The sequence below is a fragment of the Oncorhynchus kisutch genome, linkage group LG2 (genome assembly GCF_002021735.2).
Source record: "Oncorhynchus kisutch isolate 150728-3 linkage group LG2, Okis_V2, whole genome shotgun sequence".
Classification (NCBI taxonomy): domain Eukaryota; kingdom Metazoa; phylum Chordata; class Actinopteri; order Salmoniformes; family Salmonidae; genus Oncorhynchus; species Oncorhynchus kisutch.
This window is the reverse complement of record NC_034175.2, coordinates 65,258,015-65,280,354: the sequence shown is the minus strand read 5'-3', so window position 1 is coordinate 65,280,354 and position 22,340 is coordinate 65,258,015. Positions and strand designations below refer to the sequence as shown.

Sequence of the window (22,340 nt, the reverse complement as noted above, 5' to 3'; positions counted from 1 at the left end):
AATTGATGCAATTTCAATGTTGTTTGAGTTGCTTTGTGTATCACTAAACTAGCTTGAGATGATTTTTCTGCAACACTGCTCACTGCATCCAAGTTGCTTGACATAGGCGTTGGAAAGAGCTGTCAGTCAAGGCCAGCTCATGAATATAAACTCCCCGCCCACTTAGCCTGTCTTTTCAAACATCCTGGTAGTTAGCCATGGGGGGAAAAGTACTTTTCAAAATGACTATTCAGGACCTTTAAGGTTATTGATGAGAGGGATATTTTCATCACCTTGTCCTGGGTAGCATCTGCCTCCCGATAGATGTTCCAGTGCTGTCCGTCATTGCTGTAGAGGACCCGATAGGCTGACACGTAGAACTGGTACTCCAGTAGGGAGGAGCCTGTAGTGGTGATGCCTGTGATCCTCTTCTCCTTCTTCAGATCCACCTGTAGCCACTGCTGCTGGTTGCTGTGAGCCGACGCCCAGGGAAGCCCCGCCCCATTAAGGCGGGCCCCGGTTGGGCCCCACTCACTGGGTTTGCCAATCACGTCACTCCATTCCCACACCGAGGAAGCAAAGAGCTGTGAGTCCCTAACAACGCCCGATTCTAGACCTAGTGTCCCATAGCAACCTGAGAGAGAGAGAAACTGTGAGTCTGTATTAAAGTGGGAGGACACATGGCTGTTTTGGATATTGTAGAAGTGATTGTGGTGGCAGGTGTAGTTGAAAAGGATACAGAAGCATGTGTGGCTATGGTGGTTGTGGTATTATGGTCTGTTTTTGTATATTGTAGCTGATTGAACTCACCACTGGTCTTGAAAGTGAAGAGGCTGTTTGACAAGGGACCACTGGAGAGAGATCGACATAATGATGGAGAGAGATGGAAAGGGAAGAGAATGCAGATGTATTCTCCCAGACAGACAGGAGTACTTACACAGTGGAGGAGACGTTGTTAGCCAGCGAGCCATCGTAGTGAGGGATGCCCTTACTGTTGACCACACTGATCTGACCGCCCACAGAGTTAGACACCACACCTGCATGGATGGCTGCTAGACACACTGGAGACGACTGAGGGAGGGGAAGGAGATATTGATTATGATCCATTCATGACTGTTTGGAAGATGTACATTTAGATGTATGACCATCTTCATAAAATGACTGCTATGTCAATTGAATCCCTGCTGTTGCAGAGAAGGGGTTAGAACAGGAAGAGAGAGAGAAGATCGTGAGAGAGGTAGATACGAGAGTGAAAGAGGTAGAGAGAAAGGAGAGAGAAGAATGGACAGAGGAAGGGAGCAGTGTGTCGGTGGTTGTGATTATTCCACTGTCAGCTGAGAGGCCATATATCCCAGTGAGGGACAGCAATGGGTCGGATAAAGTTTCAGTGAGATAGATCACAGAGGACAGCTCTCAGCCCACAGCCCCACAGATAACAGGAGATAAGTCAGCATGACGACATCACTTCCTGGCAGGGGGAACACTGAGTGGCATGAAGAAAAGAACGCTGATCCAAGGTCTGTTTCAACTCTTTAGAAATGCTTCCTTCCCTCCTTCCGTCAATTAATCTTATATTAAAATCACTGAAAAAAGTTGGATTGTTGAAACTCTTTCCTTATTTCTCTTTAGTAAACCCTTAGCATTCCAGTAACTGACTCACTAATTTGCTGACATCATAAAATGGATCCATTCATGCATATATTAGCAAAACACACACACACATGTACGCACACACTAGTGAACACACACTTAGTGAGACCAGTTCCCAGCAGTGGGCAGCTAGCTGGGTGAGTGAAGTGGGAAGTGGGATGGTTTTATACACTCACTGTCAGATGATAAAGATACACACACACACAAACTGACTTTAACCACATAGTTGAGGCACCCACAACACCTGCCCTCTCAGCTCTAAAACATCCCAGTAACATACACCACATCCGAAGCAGCACCCCACCAAACCACTACACCAAATACACTGCACTAAACCACCCCACCCAGCCACTTGGAGCACAGACCACTTACACACACACAATGCATACACACACACACACACACACACACACACACACACACACACACACACACACACACACACACACACACACACACACACACTCCCTCATTACAACACATCATAAACCAACCCAAAGGGGTAGAACTAGAGAGGGACAAATTCCGACTGAGAAAGTTGACAGAGAGTGTGACCAAGTAAAGGAGAGGTGTAAAGATAGAGGGACTGGGTGAGGTGCACTGACTTGAGGTGTGATCTAGAGGTCTCCATGGGTCCAAAAAGTTGGACTCGTTCTAAAATGAATCCGTGGCTTTCCCACCCGGCCCGATATTACAGACTACAAAGGGAAGCACAGCCGAGAGCTGCCCAGTGACACAAGCCTACCAGACTAGCTAAATAACTTCTATGCTCGCTTCGAGGCAAGCAACACTGAAACATGCACAAGAGCATCAGCTGTTCCGGACGACTGTGTGATCATTCTATCCGCAGCCGATGTGAGTAAGACCTTTAAACAGGTCAACATTCAGACGGATTGACAGGATGTGTACTCCCAAGCATGCGCTGACAAACTGGCAAGTGTCTTCACTGACATTTTCAACCTCTCCCTGTCCGAGTCTGTAAAATCAACATGTTTTAAGAAGACCACCATAGTCCCTGTGCCCAAGAACACCAAGGTAACATGCCTAAATGACTACAGACTGTAGCAATCACGTCTGTAGCCATGAAGCGCTTTGAAAGGCTGGTCATGGCTCACATCAACATCATTATCCCAGAAACCCTAGCCCTACTCCAATTTGCATACCGCACTCCACACTGCCCTTTCCCACCTGGACAAAAGGAACACCTATGTGAGAATACTATTCATTGACAACAGCTCAGAATTCAACACCATAGTGCCCTCAAAGCTCATCACTAAGCTAAGGACCCTGGAACTAAACACCTCCCTCGGCAACTGGATCCTGGACTTCCTGACGGGTCACCCCCAGGTGGTGAGGGTAGGTAACAATACATCTGCCACGCTGATCCTCAACACGGGGGCCCCCTCGGGTGTGTGTGCTCAGTCCCCTCCTGTACTCCCTGTTCACTCATGATTGCACAGCCAGGCACGAATCCAACACCATCATTAAGTTTGCCGATGACAACAGTGGTAGGCCTGATCACCAACAATGACGAGACAGCCTATAGGGAGGAGGTCAGAGACCTGACCGTGTGGTGCAAGGACAACAACCTCTCCCTCAATGTGACCAAGAAAAAGGAGATGATTGCGGGTTAAAGGAAAAGGAGGACCGAGCACGCCCCCATTCCCCCATTGACAGGGCTGTAGTGGAGCAGGTTGAGAGCTTCAAGTTCCTTGGCGTCCAAGCACACCAAGACAGTCGTGAAGAGGGCACGACAAAGCCTATTCCCCCTCAGGAGACTGAGAAGATTTGGTATGGGTCCTCAGATCCTCAAAAGGTTCTACAGCTGCACCATCGAGAGCATCACTGCCTGGAATTGCAACTGCTCAGCCTCTGACCGCAAGGCACTACAGAGGGTAGTGTGTATGGCCCAGTACATCACCGGGCCAAGCTTCCTGCCATCCAGGACCTCTATACCAGGCGGTGTCAGAGGAAGGCCCTAAAAATTGTCAAAGGCTCCAGCCACCCAGGTCTTTGTTCCCAACAGGCTTCTAAACAGCTTCTACCCCCAAGCCATAAGACTCCTGAACATTTAATAAAATGGCTACCCGGACTATTTGCATTGCCTCACCTCCCCCTTTTATGCTGCTGCTACTGCTCTCTGTTATTATCTATGCATATTCACTTTAAAAACTCTACCTACATGTACATATAACCTCAATTACCTCGACTAACCGGTGTCCCCGCACATTGACTCTGTACCGGTACCCCCTGTATATAGCCTCGCTATTGTTATTTTACTGCTGCTCTTTAATTATTTGTAACTTTTATTTCTTACATTCTTTTGGGCATTTTCTTAAAACTGCATTGTTGGTTAAGGGCTTGTATAAATAAGCATTTCACTGTAAGGTCTACACCTGTTGTAATAGGCGCATGTGACAAATACAATTTGGTTTGATATGGATTAGAGGTCAACCGATTAATCGGAATGGCCGATTAATTCGGGCCGATTTCAAGTTTTCATAACAATCGGAAATCTGTATATTTGGACACCGTTTTGGCCCATTTTTTTTACACCTTTATTTAACTAGGCAAGTCATTTAAGAACACATTCTGCCTTGTTCAGGGGCAGAATGACAGATTTTTTACCTTGTCAGCTCTGGCGATTCAATCTTGCAACCTTACAGTTAACTAGTCCAATGCCCTAACCACCTGCCTCTCATTGCACTCCACGAGGAGCCTGCCTGTTACGCGAATGCAGTAAGAAGCCAAGGTAAGTTGCTAGCTAGCATTAAACTTATCTTATAAAAAACAATCAACCAATCAATCATAACCACTAGTTAACTACACATGGTTGATGATATTACTAGTTTATCTAGCGTGTCCTGCGTTGCATATAATCGATGCGGTGCGCATTCACGAAAAAGGACTGTCATTGCTCCAACATGTACCTAACCATAAACATCAATGTCTTTCTTAAAATCAATACACAAGTATATATTTTTAAACCTGATATTTAGTTCATATTGCCTGCTAACATGAATTTCTTTTAACTAGGTAAATTGTGTCACTTCTCTTGCGTTATGTGCAACAGAGTCTTGGTATATGCAGCAGTTTGGGCCGCCTGCCTCGTTGCGAACTGTGTGAAGACTATTTCTACCTAACAAAGACAGCCAACTTCGCCAAACGGGGGATGATTTAACAAAAGCGCATTTGCGAAAAAAGCACAATCGTTGCACGACTGTAACTAACCATAAACACCAATGCCTTTCTTAAAATCAATACACAGAAGTATATATTTTTAAACCTGCATATTTAGCTAAAAGAAATCCAGGTTAGCAGGCAATATTAACCAGGTGAAATTGTGTCACTTCTCTTGCGTTCATTGCACGCAGAGTCAGGCTATATGCAACAGTTTGGGCCGCCTGGCTCGTTGCGAACTAATTTGCCAGAATTTTACGTAATTATGACATAACATTGAAGGTTGTACAATGTAACAGCAATATTTAGACTTAGGGATGCCACCCGTTAGATAAAATAAGGAACGGTTCCGTATTTCACTGAAATAATAAGTTTTGTTTTCGAAATGATACTTTCCGGATTCGACCATATTAATGACCAAAGGCTCGTATTTCTGTGTGTTATTATGTTATAATTAAGTCTATGATTTGATACTGGATAGAGCAGTCTGACTGAGCGGTGGTAGGCAGCAGCAGGATCGTAAGTATTCATTCAAACAGCACTTTCGTGCGTTTTGCCTGCAGCTCTTTGCAATGCTTCAAGTATTGAGCTGTTTATGACTTCAAGCCTATCAACTCCCGAGATTAGGCTGGTGTAACCGATGTGAAATGGCTAGGTAGTTAGCAGGGGGCGCGCTAATAGCGTTTCAAACGTCAGTCACTCTGAGACTTGGAGTAGTTGTTCCCCTTGCTCTGCAAGGGCCGTGGATTTTGTGGAGCGATGGGTAACGATGCTTCGAGGGTGGCTGTTGTCGATGTGTTCCTGGTTCGAGCCCAGGTAGGGGCGAGGAGAGGGACAGAAGCTATACTGTTACACTGGCAATACTAAAGTGCCTATAAGAAAATCCAATAGTCAAAGGTATATGAAATACAAATGGTATAGAGAGACAGTCCGATAAATACTATATTAAACTACAACCTAAAACCTCTTACCTTGGAATATTGAAGTCTTATGTTAAAAGGAACTACCTGCTTTCATATGTTCACATGTTCTGAGCAAGGAACCTTGAAATATTGAAGTCTCATGTTAAAAGGAATCACCAGCTTTCATATGTTCTCATGTTCTGAGCAAGGAACTTAAACATGAGCTTTTTTACATGGCACATATTGCACTTTTACTTTCTTCTCCAACACTTTGTTTTTGCATTATTTAAACCAAATTGATCATGGTTCATTATTTATTTGAGGCTATATTGATGTTTATTGATGTATTATACTAAGTTAAAATAAGTGTTCATTCAGTATTGTTGTAATTGTCATTATTACAAATAAATAAATTAAAATAAAAATAAATTGACCGATTTTAATCAGTATCGGCTTTTTTTAAAGGTCCTCCAATAATTGGTATCGGCGTTGAAAAATCATAATCGGTTGACCTCTAATATGGATAAATACATATTCTAAAAAAACAGAGAACCGTTCCGAATGGACCCGAGGACAGTCCGACCCGTTCCGAAAAAGACTGTGGAAAAGAGACCCAAACAGTCTGTTTATAGTGAGTCTGTCTATTGTTTAATTAGTTTTTTTACTTTCCTAAAACAGTAATTGTCTACCTCACGGTTCAGCTGTCAGAGATTTGAGGGCTAAATGCATGCATATAGGCACAGGCCTAGGTGTCCACTGTATAATATTCATATAAAAAGATATATATTAAAGCAGACAAGCTTAGGCCTAGTCCTAGAGAGACCGAGATAAAGACTGCGCCAGGTTCCCGACATTGACATGGATTTCTGTCATCTCTGCCAAAGGTGCTTCAACAAAGTACTGAGTAAAGAGTCTGAATAATTATGTAAATGTGATATTTACGTTTTTATTTTATTTTTACATTTACTAAAATGTCTAAATAACCGTTTTTGCTTTGTCATTATGAGGTATTGTTTGTAGATTGATGAGGAATAAAACAACATTTTAGAATAAGGCTGTAACATAACAAAAAGTCAAGAGGTCTGAATACTTTCCAAATGCACTGTATATCAGACCTGACCAAGATCCGAGAGAAAAGTTTGAATTTAGGACCCGGACCCGCTCTGGTCCCAGGTCGGATCTCATGGTTTTGTGCCTGTTGGACCTGTAAAGAGCTCTAGTCTGGTCCAATGAGCAACACTCCATGGCAACTAATGTCAGACTGACTCTAGGTGTAATGGTTGTAACCCCTTACATCTCTGTTTGGCTGAACATGGAAAACCAGGGATCCTTTTCTGCCATGTAATCTACAACACCGCCTACACAAGCTCACAAACACCACCAGTCAAAACAGACACACACACATACACACACCACAAGCTCACAAACACCAGCCACAACACACACACCACCATTCACAAACAAACACACACACCAGTCCGCTCAGCACCCTTCTCCAGCTGGGCTGAATTAGCAGACCGTTCCTTCGGCCAAACAATTAGCTCACCTCCCTACAACCCCTTTCCCTCCCCTGTGCATTGGAGACACACACACACACACACACACACACACACACACACCCTTCCGCTCTACCGTGCCTCTGAGCCACCCCTGGGCCTCCCCTCATCAATAACACCCTCAATCTAGCCCTCCCTCCCTTCATTCCCAACCCCATGGGCCCTCTGACCCACCCAGGTATGAGGTCATCAGCCAGAGACTACCTCAGCCCCAATGACCTCAGACACAGTCGGGGCATTGTGAGGTCATCAGCCTGGGACGTGCCTACATACCGCTGAGAGAGAGGCCCTGTTTACATAGTCCTCAGAGAGAGGAGACAGAGACAGAGAGAGATAGAGAGATAGAAAAGAGACAGGATGAAAGTTGGGAAGAGAGAGAGTAAACCGATAGAAAGAGAGAGTAAAAGAGATATAGGACAAGAAAGAGAAGGGAACATGACCATGAAGTGAGTCATGGCTCTGTGGCCAGTTAGTTCCTGTGGGGTAGAGGTGCTGGTGGGTACAGAGGGATCAGCAGGATAGACAAACTTGGTGTGTGTGGGGGTGGAAGGGTGTGCACACCACAATGACTGGGACACGCAGACTGCCACACACACACAGACATACACTGGCGCCTGTACACACATGCAGGCCCACAGACACACACTCACACAGGCACCTAGATTTGCGCATACACACACACACACACACACACACACACACACACACACACACACACACACACACACACCCTTATCTGTGTAATGTGCATATACTCACATCTCTGTAGCCGTGGGGTATGGTCCCAGAGATCTCCCCAACAGACGTCAGGCATCCTGCTGGACAGTATCTAGTGAACTCTGCCTCAGTGAAGTGGATTCCTTTGTCTAGACAGGTGATCAGATCTACAAAGACATACACACAGATCACATTAACTCAGCTCTCGCTCTGTACTACACCCTGTCTAGGTACACACACACACACACACACACACACACACACACACACACACACACACACACACAAGTACAACAGATACACACGGACTACAGATACACACGGACAGACACATATGGGCACACAAGTACGCACGGACACACACACACTAAGGGGATAACATTCTAGACAACCACTGAGGGGATGACCACAAGGTTAGAAAACCCATCCATTCACTGAGGGTGACAAATGGTTGGTTTGGCCACACTGGACTGTGGGGGATATTGGTCATGTCTGGTCAGGTCATGACCACATGATCAAGTAGTGATTCAACCTGATGTGTAACCAAAGCAACAACCAGTCACCAAAGACAGCATTGGTTCTGACGATCATCGGATGTGGCAGGGATTGCAAACTATCACGGATTCAAAGGGAAACCCAGCCACGAGTTGCCCAGTGATGTGAGCCTACCAGACAAGCTAAATGCCTTCTATGCCCAATGCCTTCTACGCTCGCTTCGAGGCAAGCAACACTGAACCATGCATGAGAGCACCAGCTGTTCTGGACGACTGAGTGAACTTGCTCTCCGTAGCCAATGTGTGTAGGACCTTTAAACAGGTTAACATTCACAAGGCCAGGGGGCCAGACGGATTACGAGGACAGGTACTCCGAGCATACGCTGACCAGGTGGAAATTGTTTTCAATTACATTTTCAACTTTCTCCCTGACCCAGTCTGTAATATCTACATGTTTCAAGCAGTGCACGAGAACACCAAGGCAACCTGTCTAAATGACTATTGCCTCGTAGAACTCACATCTGCAGCCATGAAATGATTTTAAAAGGCTGGTCATGGCACACATTACCACCATCATCCCAGACACACTGGACACACTCCAATTCGTTTACCGCCCCAACAGATCCACAGATGACGCAATCTCTATTACACTCCACACTGCCCTATCCCACCTGGACAAGAGGAACACCTATGTGACAATGCTGTTAATTGACTACAGTTCAGTGTTCAACACCATAGTGCCCTCAAATGTTATGACTAAGCTCAGGACCCTGGGACTGAACACATCCCTTTGCAACTGGATCCTGGACTTCCTGACGGTCCGTCCCCAGGGGGTGAGGGTAGGCAACAGCACATTCACCAGGCTGACCCTCAACACGGGGTCCCTTCCTGTACTCCCTTCTCACCCACGACTGCGTGGGCATGCACTCCTCCAACACCATCGTAAGTTTGCTGACGACACAAAAGTGGTAGGCCTGGTCACCAACCACAATGAGACAGCCTATAAGGAGGAGGTCAGTGACCTGGCAGTGTGGTTCCAGGACCCAACCTCTCCCTCAACGTCAGCAAGACAAAGGAGCTGATCGTGGATTACAGGAAATGGCGGGCCGAGCACGCCCTCATCCACATCGGCGGGGCTGTAGTGGAGCGGGTCGAGAGGTTCAAGTTCCTCAGTGTCCACATCACTAAGGAACTAACATAGAAGAAGGCACGACAATGCCTCTTCCGCCTCAGTTGGCTGAAAATTATTTTTAATCCTGACATAGCTATACAGCTGCACCATTGAGAGCATCTTGACTGGCTGCATCACCGCTTGGTAAGGAAACTGCTTGGCATCCGACCGCAAGTTGCTACAGAGGGTATTGCATATGACCCAGTAGATCACTGGGGCCGAGCTCCCTGTCATTCAGGACCTTTATAGATGTTCGCTCTGCTACTGCACTGCAAGCTGTACCGATGCTCTAAGTCTGGAACCAATAGGACCCTGAACAGCTGCTACCTCCAAGCCATAAGACTGCTAAATAGTTAGTCTGGGTATCTATTTGGTTAACTATTTAACTATCTGCAATGACCCCCCCCTTTTGCACTAACTCTTAACTCATCACATACACTGCTGCTACTGCTTATTATCTATCCTGTTGCCTCGTCACTTTACCCCTACCTACAGTGCCTTGCGAAAGTATTCGGCCCCCTTGAACTTTGCGACCTTTTGCCACATTTCAGGCTTCAAACATAAAGATATAAAACTGTATTTTTTTGTGAAGAATCAACAACAAGTGGGACACAATCATGAAGTGGAACGACATTTATTGGATATTTCAAACTTTTTTAACAAATCAAAAACGGAAAAATTGGGCGTGCAAAATTATTCAGCCCCCTGTAGGAGACTCCCCAAACATATGGAAGAAGGTACTCTGGTCAGATGAGACTAAAATTGAGCATTTTGGCCATCAAGGAAAACGCTATGTCCGGCGCAAACCCAACATCTCCCATCACCCCGAGAATACCATCCCCACAGTGAAGCACGGTGGTGGCAACATCATGCTTTGGGGATGTTTTTCCATCGGCAGGGACTGAGAAACTGAGAATTGGGACAGAGGTTCACCTTCCATCAGGACAATGCATAATGCTAAAGCAACGCTTGAGAGGTTTAAGGGGAAACATTTAAATGTCTTGGAATGGCCTAGTCAAAGCCCAGACCTCAATCCAATTGAGAATCTGTGGTATGAATTAAAGATTGCTGTACACCAGCGGAACCCATTCAACTAAACAATATCATAACCGCCATCGATAAAAGACAGTACTGTGCAGCCGTCTTCATCGACCTGGCCAAGGCTTTCGACTCTGTCAATCACCATATTCTTATCGGCAGACTCAGTAGCCTCAGTTTTTCTAATGACTGCCTTGCCTGGTTCACCAACTACTTTGCAGACAGAGTTCAGTGTGTCAAATCGGAGGGCATGTTGTCTGGTCCTCTGGCAGTCTATGGGGGTGCCACAGGGTTCAATTCTCGGGCCGACTCTTTTCTCTGTATATATCAATGATGTTGCTCTTGCTGCGGGCGATTCCCTGATCCACCTCTACACAGACGACACCATTCTGTATACTTCTGGCTCTTCCTTGGACACTGTGCTATCTAACCTCCAAACGAGCTTCAATGCCATACAACACTCCTTCCGTGGCCTCCAACTGCTCTTAAACGCTAGTAAAACCAAATGCATGCTTTTCAACCGTTCGCTGCCTGCACCCGCACGCCCGACTAGCATCACTACCCTGGATGGTTCCGACCTAGAATATGTGGACTGTAGCCAACCCCCAATAAGTACCTTGGTGTCTGGCTAGACTGTAAACTCTCCTTCCAGACTCATATCAAACATCTCCAATCTAAAATCAAATCTAGAGTCGGCTTTCTATTCCGCAACAAAGCCTCCTTCACTCACGCCGCCAAACTTACCCTAGTAAAACTGACTATCCTTCCGATCCTCGACTTCGGCGATGTCATCTACAAAATAGCTTCCAATACTCTACTCAGCAAACTGGATGCAGTTTATCACAGTGCCATCCGTTTTGTTACTAAAGCACCTTATACCACCCACCACTGCGACCTGTATGCTCTAGTCGGCTGGCCCTCGCTACATATTCGTCGCCAGACCCACTGGCTCCAGGTCATCTACAAGTCCACGCTAGGTAAAGCTCCGCCTTATCTCAGTTCACTGGTCATGATGGCAACACCCACCCGTAGCACGCGCTCCAGCAGGTGTATCTCACTGATCATCCCTAAAGCCAACACCTCATTTGGCCGCCTTTCCTGCCAGTTCTCTGCTGCCTGTGACTGGAACGAATTGCAAAAATCGCTGAAGTTGGAGACTTTTATCTCCCTCACCAACTTCAAACATCTGCTATCTGAGCAGCTAACCGATCGCTGCAGCTGTACATAGTCCATCGGTAAATAGCCCACCCAATTTACCTACCTCATCCCCATACTGTTTATATTTATTTACTTTTCTGCACACCAGTATCTCTACCTGCACATGACCATCTGATCATTTATCACTCCAGTGTTAATCTGCAAAATTGTAATTATCCGCCTACCTCCTCATGCCTTTTGCACACAATGTATATATGGCTTGTTTATTGTTTACTCCATGTGTAACTCGGTGTTGTCTGTTTACACTGTTTACACTGCTATGCTTTATCCTGGCCAGGTCGCAGTTGTAAATGAGAACTTGTTCTCAACTAGCCTACCTTGTTAAATAAAGGTGAAATAAAAAAAATGTTTTTAAAAAACTTGAAGGAGCTGGAGCACTTTTGCCTTGAAGAATGGGCAAAAATCCCAGTGGCTAAATGTGCCAAGCTTATAGAGACATTCCCCAAGACACTTGCAGCTGTAATTGCTGCAAAAGGTGGTTCTACAAAGTATTGACTTTAGGGGGGTGAATAGTTATGCACGCTCAAGTTCTGTTTTTTTGTCTTATTTCGTGTTTGTTTCACACGAACAAATACTTAGCATCTTCAAAGTGGTAGGCATGTTGTATAAATCAAATGATCCAAAACCCCCAAAAAACTATTTTAATTCTAGGTTGTAAGGCAACCAAATAGGAACAATTCCAGGGGGGGTGAATACTTTGGCAAGCCACTGTATCTCCATTGCCTCGTACCCCTGCACATCAACTCAATACTGCTACCCCGTGTATATACTGTAGCCATGTTATCATTACTCTTTGTGTATTTATTCCTTGTGTTATTAATTTTCTCTCTGCATTGTTGGGAAGGGCCCTTCAGTAAGCATTTCACTGTTACAAGGCATTTGACAAATACAATTTGATTTAGAGCAGAGTGGCTGTTCAAACTGCTAACCACCATCCCATCACACACACACACACACACCCCTCCCCCTCTAAAAACAGATGAGTCCCTTTCTTGATTCAAATCAAATGTTATTTGTCACATGTGTCGAATACAACACTTACAGTGAAATGCTTATTTACAAGCCCATAACCAACAATGTAGTTTTAAGAAAATACATAAAAAAGTAAGAGATAAAAATAACAAATAATTAAAGAGCAGCAATAAAATATCAATATCGGGGCTATATACAGGGGGTACCGGTACAGAGGGGGCTATATACAGGGGGTACCGGTACAGAGGGGGCTATATACAGGGGGTACCGGTACAGAGGGGGCTATATACAGGGGGTACCGGTACAGAGGGGGCTATATACAGGGGGTACCGGTACAGAGGGGGCTATATACAGGGGGTACCGGTACAGAGGGGGCTATATACAGGGGGTACCGGTACAGAGGGGGCTATATACAGGGGGTACCGGTACAGAGGGGGCTATATACAGGGGGTACCGGTACAGAGGGGGCTATATACAGGGGGTACCGGTACAGAGGGGGCTATATATACAGGGGGTACCGGTACAGAGGGGGCTATATATACAGGGGGTACCGGTACAGAGGGGGCTATATATACAGGGGGTACCGGTACAGAGGGGGCTATATATACAGGGGGTACCGGTACAGAGGGGGCTATATATACAGGGGGTACCGGTACAGAGGGGGCTATATACAGGGGGTACCGGTACAGAGGGGGCTATATATACAGGGGGGTACCGGTACAGAGGGGGCTATATATACAGGGGGTACCGGTACAGAGTCAAATGATATATATATATTTTGCTTTGCTTGCCTTTCCTATACTGGTGAGCCAGCATGCAGGCCCAGGAATTGTGAAGGCAGGGACAGACCGGTAGGTTTATCAAGCATCTGCCGGACTAAAATGTAGATGGATGGGTGTTACACCGGAACTAGTACACTACAACTGGGGAGTATGGGGACATCATTAAGTGTGACACAAGATGTACCATGTATGAAATGATAATGGCGAAGTAAACATTGGACATTTACACCGGCAGTAACGTTGTCAGACTCCCTTATTTCGCCCACGCACCTCTGATCAAAGTGCCACTCGTAATTTGCAAACCGAGTGAAAACTGCAAACCGATTCTACATGTAAAAGCGGTCGAAAATGACTTCCATCAGTCGGTTGGTCACTTAAATGGCTATTCTAGGTAGATAGGCTTGGCCTGCCCTGCTAGGTGGCTCTGCTAAACCAAGAGGATGATGAGTAGGCCAGGTCTACATTAGCTCAGTACTGCCTGTATACTGGAGCTCACAGTGATGTTGTCTCAATATAACACTTTCTGACGTGCGAATGAGCAATAACAAATGAATCTGTCTTTCACCCCATCTCTTTCCGTCTCTTCAGTAATTTGATATCCTTCTTTCAGAGTATAGGAATAAAAAATAAACTTGGGCAGGATCAATCTCCAACCCCCCCCCCCCCCCTCTCTCTTTCTCCCTCTCTTCTTTGTCTCTTCAATTCAAATGGACTCCTCCCTTCTCCCACCTTTCTCTCTCTCTCCCTTATCTCCATCACCCTGCTTCCCCCTTTAGTCTCCTCCATCTTCCTTTCCTGTCAATCCCCTCTATCTCTCCTTCTCATCTGTCTCTTCCCTCCCCACAGTACTCCAGGGAGACTGGTGATGTAGACAGACTCCTGACGCAACAGAAGTGTGATCACACACGCTGGATCTGCACTGCCCTAATGGCTCTCAGCACACACACACACACACACACACACACCGGCTCTTCTAGTCTGCAGAGATGGACAGCTCTTTGGAGTGATGTGTGACAAAGCCCAGACACACAGAGATAAGGTAGGATTAATCTAAGGGTTCTGGATCAAATCAAAATCAAATGTTTGTCACATGCGCTGAATACAACAGGTGAAATGCTTACTAAAAAGCCCTTTTAACTCTATTTTCTTTCAACTGCATTGTTGGTTAAGAAAATATTTACTAAATAAACTAAAGTAAAAAACAAAACAAAAAAAGTAACAAAATAAAATAACAATAATGAGCCTATACACAGGGGATACCGGTATCGAGTCAATATGCTGGGATCCAGGTTAGTTGAGGGGGGTCAATGCAAATAGTCCATGTGATTAATTGTTCAGCAGTCTTATAGCTTGGCGGTATAAGCTGTTAAGGAGCCTTTTGGACCTAGACATGGTGCTTCGGTACCACTTGCTGTGCGGTAGCAGAGAAAACCGCCTAGTATATAGGTCCCAGTATGTAGGTCTAGCGCACTACCCTCTGTAGCGCCTTACAGTCCGATGCCGAGCAGTTGCCATACCAGGCGGTGATGCAACCGGTCAGGACGCTCTCGATGGTGCAGCTGTATAACCTTTTGAGGATCTGGGGACCAATGAAAAATCTTTTCAGTCTCCTAAAGGGGAAAAGGTGTTGTCGTGCCCTCTTCATGACTTTGTTGGTGTGTTTGGACCATGATAGTTTGTTGGTGATGTGGACACACACACTGTTCCTGGCACTCTCACTGTAATGCACACACACTGTTGGAACTGTGCAACACAAACAGAGAGATAAGAAAGTGCTCTGCACAAAATGGTACAAAGCGCTAGAACTACAACAGCAGTGCACAAGTTATGTCTAGTGTTTATATGTGCATATGTGCGTGTCTGTTCAGAGGTGAGTTAACAGCACAACCCATCATTAAGTTTGTGATACCATCCGATTGAGCTTGTAGATAAGGCGACTTTTAAAGGCAATATTACCGCGTTTGCAGGAGATTGCATTCTAGGTAACAATGCCAATGTCGGCTCAATTGGAAATTCCCTTTAAATGTCAAGCGTACAGTGCATTCGGAAAGTATTCAGACCACTTGACTTTTTCCACAGTTTGTTACATTACAGCCTTATTCTAAAACTGATAAAATAGTTTTTTTCTTCTCATCAATCTACACACAATACACTATAAGGACAAAGCAGATTAATAATAAAAAATAAAATAAAAACACATTTACAGAATTCAGACCCTTTACTCAGTACTTTGTTGAAGCACCTTTGACATCAATTACAGTCTCGAGTCTTCTTGGGTATGATGCTACAAGATTGGTACACCTGTATTTGGGGAGTTTCTCCCATTCTTCTCTGCAGATCCTCTCAAACTCTGTCAGGTTGCTGCACAGCTATTTTCAGGTCTCTCCAGAGATGTTCAATCAAGGACATTCAGAGACTTGTCCCAAAGCCACTCCTGCATTGTCTTGGCTGTGTGCTTAGCGTTGTTGTCCTGTTGGAAGGTAACCCTTCGCCCCCAGTCTGAGGTCCTGGGCGCTCTGGAGCAGGTGTTCATCAACGATTTCTCTCTGTACTTTGCTCCGTTCATCTTTGCCTCAATCCTGACTAGTCTCCCAGTCCCTGGCACTGAAAAACATCCCCATAATGCTGCATTCTTCACCGTAGGGATGGTGCCAGGTTTCCTCCAGACGTGACGCTTAGCATTCAACCATATTGGTTTCATCAGACCAGAGAATCTTGTTTCTCATGGTCTGAGAGTCTTTAGGTGCCTTTTGGCAAACTCCAAGCGACCTGTCATGTGCCTTTTACTGAGGAGTGGCTTCCGTTTGGCCACTCTACCATAAAGGCCCAATTTGTGGAATTGCTGCAGAGATGGTTGTCCTTCTGGAAGGTTATCCAATCTCCACAGAGGAACTCTAGAGCTCTGTCAGAGTGACAATCAGGTTATTGGTCATCACTAAGGCCCTTCTGCCCTGATTGCTCAGTTTGGCCGGGCAGCCAGCTCTAGGAAGAGTCTTGGGGGTTCCAAACTTCTTCCATTCAAGATTGATAGAGGCCACTGGTACCCTTACCCAGATCTGTGCCTCAACACATTCCTGTCTGAGCTCTACAGACAATTCCTTTGACCTCACGGCTTGGTTTTTGCTCTGACATGCACTGTCAACTGTGGGACCTTATGTGGACAGGTGTGTGCCTTTCCAAATGATGTCCAATCAATTAAATTGACCACAGGTGGACTCCAATCAAGTTGTAGAATCATCAAGGATAACCAATGGAAACAGGATGCATCTGAGCTCAATTTTGAGTCTCATAGCAAAGGGGCTGAATACTTATGTAAATAAGGTATGTGATGGAAAATGTTGGTGCTTTTTCATTCATACATTTCTGTGTTCTCAGTTTGTGCTTTTCTAAAAACCAATATACGTTCATGCAAATTACTGATTGAACGAATCCTCACTATCAGTGTCTACAATTTGGCAGTACACCCAGAACCTTGTTTAGGGAAAGGGATATCTCAGTTTCAAGGTCTTAGCTTAGAGAGGAGCCCTGTGAGGTATTGGTCGGTCACTTGAATGAAGCAAACGTTAATGATTAATTAATTATGAATAAGCTAAATCATGCAAATATGACTTGTCTGCAGTATATAGAAGAACGAAACAGGACTGTCTCGTTAGAGCTCCTGACAGACAGACGTTCACTAAGTTTGTTTGAACCTCTCCAGTACGCTGACAATAAACAATTATTAATTTAAGATTGACTTTGAGTGTCATGCTGTAAGAATTTCCACAACCGGTATTTCTGTTTTTGATTTTGTATAAATTTGCCAACATTTCAAACAACCTATTTTCACTTTGTGATTATGGGGTAGTGTGTGTGTAGATTGTTGAGGGCATTTTTTGATTTAATCCATTTTCGAGCGAGGCTGTAACGTAACAAAATGTGGAAAAGGTCAAGGGCTCTGAATACTGTAGCAGGGTTTGTATTGAATCCCGGCCTAAGCCTCCCTGTCCTTCCATCTGCCCTCTACCGAAACTATCCAGTAACTTCCTTCTCTATTCACCTCCTCATCTCTCACTATGCCACATCTTTACCTTCTCTCTGTTAGTCACACACTCACATAAAGACACACACACACACACACACACACGATGCTCACACAGAGCTGAACTTCAGAATTAAAAACACACAAGTTGATGTATTATCCTTGTGAGGACCAAACAATTGATTCCCATTCAAAATCCTATTTTCCCTAAACCTAACCCTTAACCTAAGCTTAACTCCTAACCCTAAACCTAAGCTTAACTCCTAACCCTAATTGTAAACCTAACCCCTATGCATAAAATAGCCCTGTACCTTGTAGAGACTGGCGAAATGTCACCACGTGTCTGAATGTTCCTTATTTTACTATCCTTATAAGGACTTCTGGTCCTCACAAGGATAGTAAAACCACACGCACAGCTATATGTAGAGGTAAATGCCAGCCAGCTGTGTAACACTCCATATTACAGCAGATCACTTTCCTCACGTTTCCCTACAACTGAATTCACTCCATATATCTCCCACTCACTGACAGAAGGAGAGCAGCAGGAGACACCACTTACAGATGCCAGTCACTGTAATAGATGTAAAATAGTTATTTCTCCATTAAGGAAGAGGTGGAAGGATGAAAAGGAAGAGAGAGTAGAGGAGTCAAGGGAAAAGAGACGGAGAAGAGAAGCATCTTTAATATGACTCAAAAGAGACCCCTAATCATGCAAACACACACACTGTTACCTAGGCAACTCTCTTAGTCATGGGGGCACAACGTTACTGTAAAACAATATTTTGTGATCTCACAGCCTATGATTGGGCCCTTAGTGACATTGTTATATCTGAAAGTTTGGACACCAGCAGCAGCTCAGACCCCCTAACTTTTAACCCCTGGTACCTGGGTGTTCTGTGGTGGAGTAGGCCAGGGAGAAGCCCCGCCCACTTTGGTGGGTCCCACTCATGAACTGGACGGTGACCTGGTTCCCACTGGACAGGATGAGATCAGGAACATTCAGGCCCAGACCACAGAACTTCACTAGAGGAGGAGAGGGTCAGTTCAATAGCATAGAACTCACTAGTTCCATTATCCTACCTCGGCAGTACAACTTCATCTTGTACTCTGAACTAGAGGTTATTATCTACATTCATACAGTGGTACAGACAGTGTTATTGTATTGATATGTCTGTCATATACTGTGCATAATCAATGGCAATCACTATATGACAGTGTCAGTATATTTCATACCCCTCCCTCTTCCTGATGATCTCCCTCCCTCCCTCCTTCCCCATTTCCCTCTCTCACCTATCTGGGTCCTATGAGGTCCTATACCATCGTAGATCCTGAGGTAGTTGACCTGACAGTTGTTTTCCTCTATGTCCAGGTCAGCGAAGCGGAAGTGGAGCCTCCGGCCCTGTGGCACGCTGATCTCCCACTCACACACCGTGTGGTTAGGGTACGTACCAGGGTAACCCAGAGACGACAGGCTCCCACTGCAAGGGCCTAAAACACTCAGGCCACAGCCATCGCCTGCAGGGACACACATACACACAATGAGTGATGGCTGGACACATATACATACATCATAGGAGGCTGGTGAGGGGAAGAGAGATCATAACGATGGCTAAAATGGAATGAATGGAACAGTATCAAGCAACTAAGTGTTGTATGTGTTTGATACCATTCCATTAAATCTGTTCCAGGCATTAGTATGAGCCATCCTCCCAAATCTACCAGCCGCCTGTGACATACAATTGAAGTCAGACTTTAACATACACTTAGGTTGGAGTCATTAACTTGTTTTTCAACCAATCCACACATTTCTTGTTAACTAACTATAGTTTTGGCAAGTCGGTTAGGACATCTACTTTGTGCATGACACAAGTAATTTTTCGAACAATTGTTTACAGACAGATTACTTCACTTATAATTCACTGTATCACAATTCCAGTGGGTCAGAAGTTTACATACACTAAGATGACTGTGCCTTTAAACAGCTTGGAAATTTCCAGAAAATGATGTCATGGCTTTAGAAGCTTCTGATAGGCTAATTGACATCATTTGTGTCAATTGGAGTGGTACCTATGGATGTATTTTAAGGCCTACCTTCAAACTCAGAGCCTCTTTGCTTGACATCATGTGAAAATCAAAAGAAATCAGCCAAGACCTCCACAAGTCTGGTTCATCCTTGGTAGCAATTTCCAAATGCCCGAAGGTACCACGTTCATCTGTAGTATGCAAGTATAAACACCATGGGACCACGCAGCTGTAATACCACTCAGGAAGGAGACGCGTTCTGTCTCCTAGAGATTAGAGGTCGACCGATTATGATTTTCAACGTCGATACCGATTTATTGGAGGACCAAAAAAAAATGTTGGGAGCTATAGGGGAACAGGCTAGGTGTTAGGAGCTATAGGGGAACAGGCTAGGGGTTAGGAGCTATAGGGGAACAGGCTAGGGGTTAGGAGCTATAGGGGAACAGGCTAGGGGTTAGGAGCTATAGGGGAACAGGTTATGGTTAATGAGCTCTAGGGGAACAGGCTAGGGGTTAATGAGCTATAGAGGAACAGGCGGGGATTCATGAGCTATAGAGGAACAGGCTAGGGTTAATGAGCTATAGGGGAACAGGTTAGGGTTAATGAGCTATAGGGGAACAGGCTAGGGGTTAATGAGCTATAGGGGAACAGGCTAGGTGTTAGGAGCTATAGGGGAACAGGCTAGGTGTTAGGAGCTATAGGGGAACAGGCTAGGGTTAATGAGCTATAGAGGAACAGGCTGGTGGTTGGGAGCTATAGGGGAACAGGTTAGGGTTAATGAGCTATAGGGGAACAGGCTAGGTGTTAGGAGCTATAGGGGAACAGGCTAGGTGTTAGGAGCTATAGGGGAACAGGCTAGGTGTTAGGAGCTATAGGGGAACAGGCTAGGGGTTAGGAGCTATAGGGGAACAGGTTATGGTTAATGAGCTCTAGGGGAACAGGCTAGGGGTTAAGAGCTATAGGGGTACAGGGTTAATGAGCTGTAGGGGATAGAGGTTGACCGATTAATCGGAAGTGCCAAATAATTTGGGCATTTTTGGACACCTTTATTTTTAAAGTTAAGAACACATTCTTATTTTCAATGACGGTCTAGGAACAGTGGGTTAACTGCCTCGTTCAGGGACAGATTTTTACCTTGTCAGCTCGGGGGATTCAATCTTGCAACCTTACAGTTAACTAGACCAACGCTCTAACCACCTGCCTTACATTGCACTCCACGAGGAGCCTGCCTGTTACGCGAATGCAGTAAGCCAAGGTAAGTTGCTAGCTAGCATTAAACTTATCTTACAAAAAACAATCAATCAATCATAATCACTAGTTAACTGCACATGGTTGATGATATTACTAGTTTATCTAGCGTGTCCTGCGTTGCATATAATCGATGCGGTGCGTATCGTTGCTCCAATGTGTACCTAACCATAAACATCAATGCCTTTCTTAAAATCAATACACAGAGGTATATATTTTTAACCTGCATATTTAGCTAAAAGAAATCTAGGTTAGCAGGCAATATTAACCAGGTGAAATTGTGTCACTTCTCTTGCGTTCATTGCACGCAGAGTCAGTGTATATGCAACAGTTTGGGATGCCTAATTTGCCAGAATTTTACGTAATTATGACATAACATTGAAGGTTATCCAATGTAACAGGAATATTTAGACTTATGGATGCCACCCGTTAGATAAAATACGGAACGGTTCTGTATTTCACTGAAAGAATAAACGTCTTGTTTTCGAGATGATGGTTTCCAGATTCTACCATATTAATGACCTAAGGCTCATATTTCTGTGTGTTATTATGTTATAACTAAGTCTATGATTTGATAGAGCAGTCTGACTGGGCGATGGTAGGCAGCAGGCTCGTAAGCATTCATTCAAACAGCACTTTAGTGCGTTTTGTCAGCAGCTCTGCTGTTTATGACTTCAAGCCTATCAACTCCCGAGATTAGACTGGTGTAACCGATGTGAAATGGATAGCTAGTTAGCGGGGTGCACACTAATAGCGTTTCAAACATCACTCGCTCTGAGACTTAGAGTGGTTGTTCCCCTTGCTCTGCATGGGTAATGCTGCTTCGAGGGTGGCTGTTGTCGTTGTGTTCCTGGTTCGAGCCCAGGTAGGAGCGAGGAGAGGGACGGAAGCTATACTGTTACACTGGCAATACTAAAGTGCCTATAAGAACATCCAATAGTCAAAGGTTAATGAAATACAAATGGTATAGAGAAATAGTCATATAATTCCTATAATAACTACAACCTAAAACTTCTTACCTGGAAATATTGAAGACTCATGTTAAAAGGAACCACCAGCTTTCATATGTTCTCATGTTCTGAGCAAGGAACTTAAACGTTAGCTTTCTTACATGGCACATATTGCACTTTTACTTTCTTCCCCAACACTTTGTTTTTGCATTATTTAAACCAAATTGAACATGTTTCATTATTTATTTGAGGCTAAATTGATTTTATAGATGTATTATATTAAGTTAAAATAAGTGTTCATTCAGGCTTTTGATACTGTTAACCATGAGATTCTCATCACAAAATTGTCCAAGTTCAACTTTTCCCCTGATGCCTTGAGATGGATGAAATCATACCTTGAAGGCAGAACTCAGTGTGTCAGAGTGAGCAATGAGCTGTCG

The 22,340-nt window shown here is 44.7% G+C and overlaps 1 protein-coding gene across 2 annotated transcripts in view; it reads right to left on the bottom strand.

Moving 5' to 3' along the window:
- Positions 1–22,340, bottom strand: part of LOC109870188 (discoidin, CUB and LCCL domain-containing protein 2-like) — a 34,149-nt gene that overhangs the window by 8,515 nt on the left and 3,294 nt on the right. Inside the window, exons 2-7 of one of the 2 annotated variants that reach the window (XM_020460593.2) lie at positions 18,971–19,195; positions 18,566–18,703; positions 8,027–8,151; positions 917–1,050; positions 790–830; positions 273–613 (exon numbers count right to left, since the gene is read on the bottom strand). In XM_020460593.2, coding sequence (XP_020316182.1) covers positions 273–613; positions 790–830; positions 917–1,050; positions 8,027–8,151; positions 18,566–18,703; positions 18,971–19,195 — 1,004 coding nt within the window. Of the gene's footprint in view, positions 1–272; positions 614–789; positions 831–916; positions 1,051–8,026; positions 8,152–18,565; positions 18,704–18,970; positions 19,196–22,340 lie in introns of those variants that run through there. The other variant, XM_020460601.2, reaches the window with a different exon arrangement.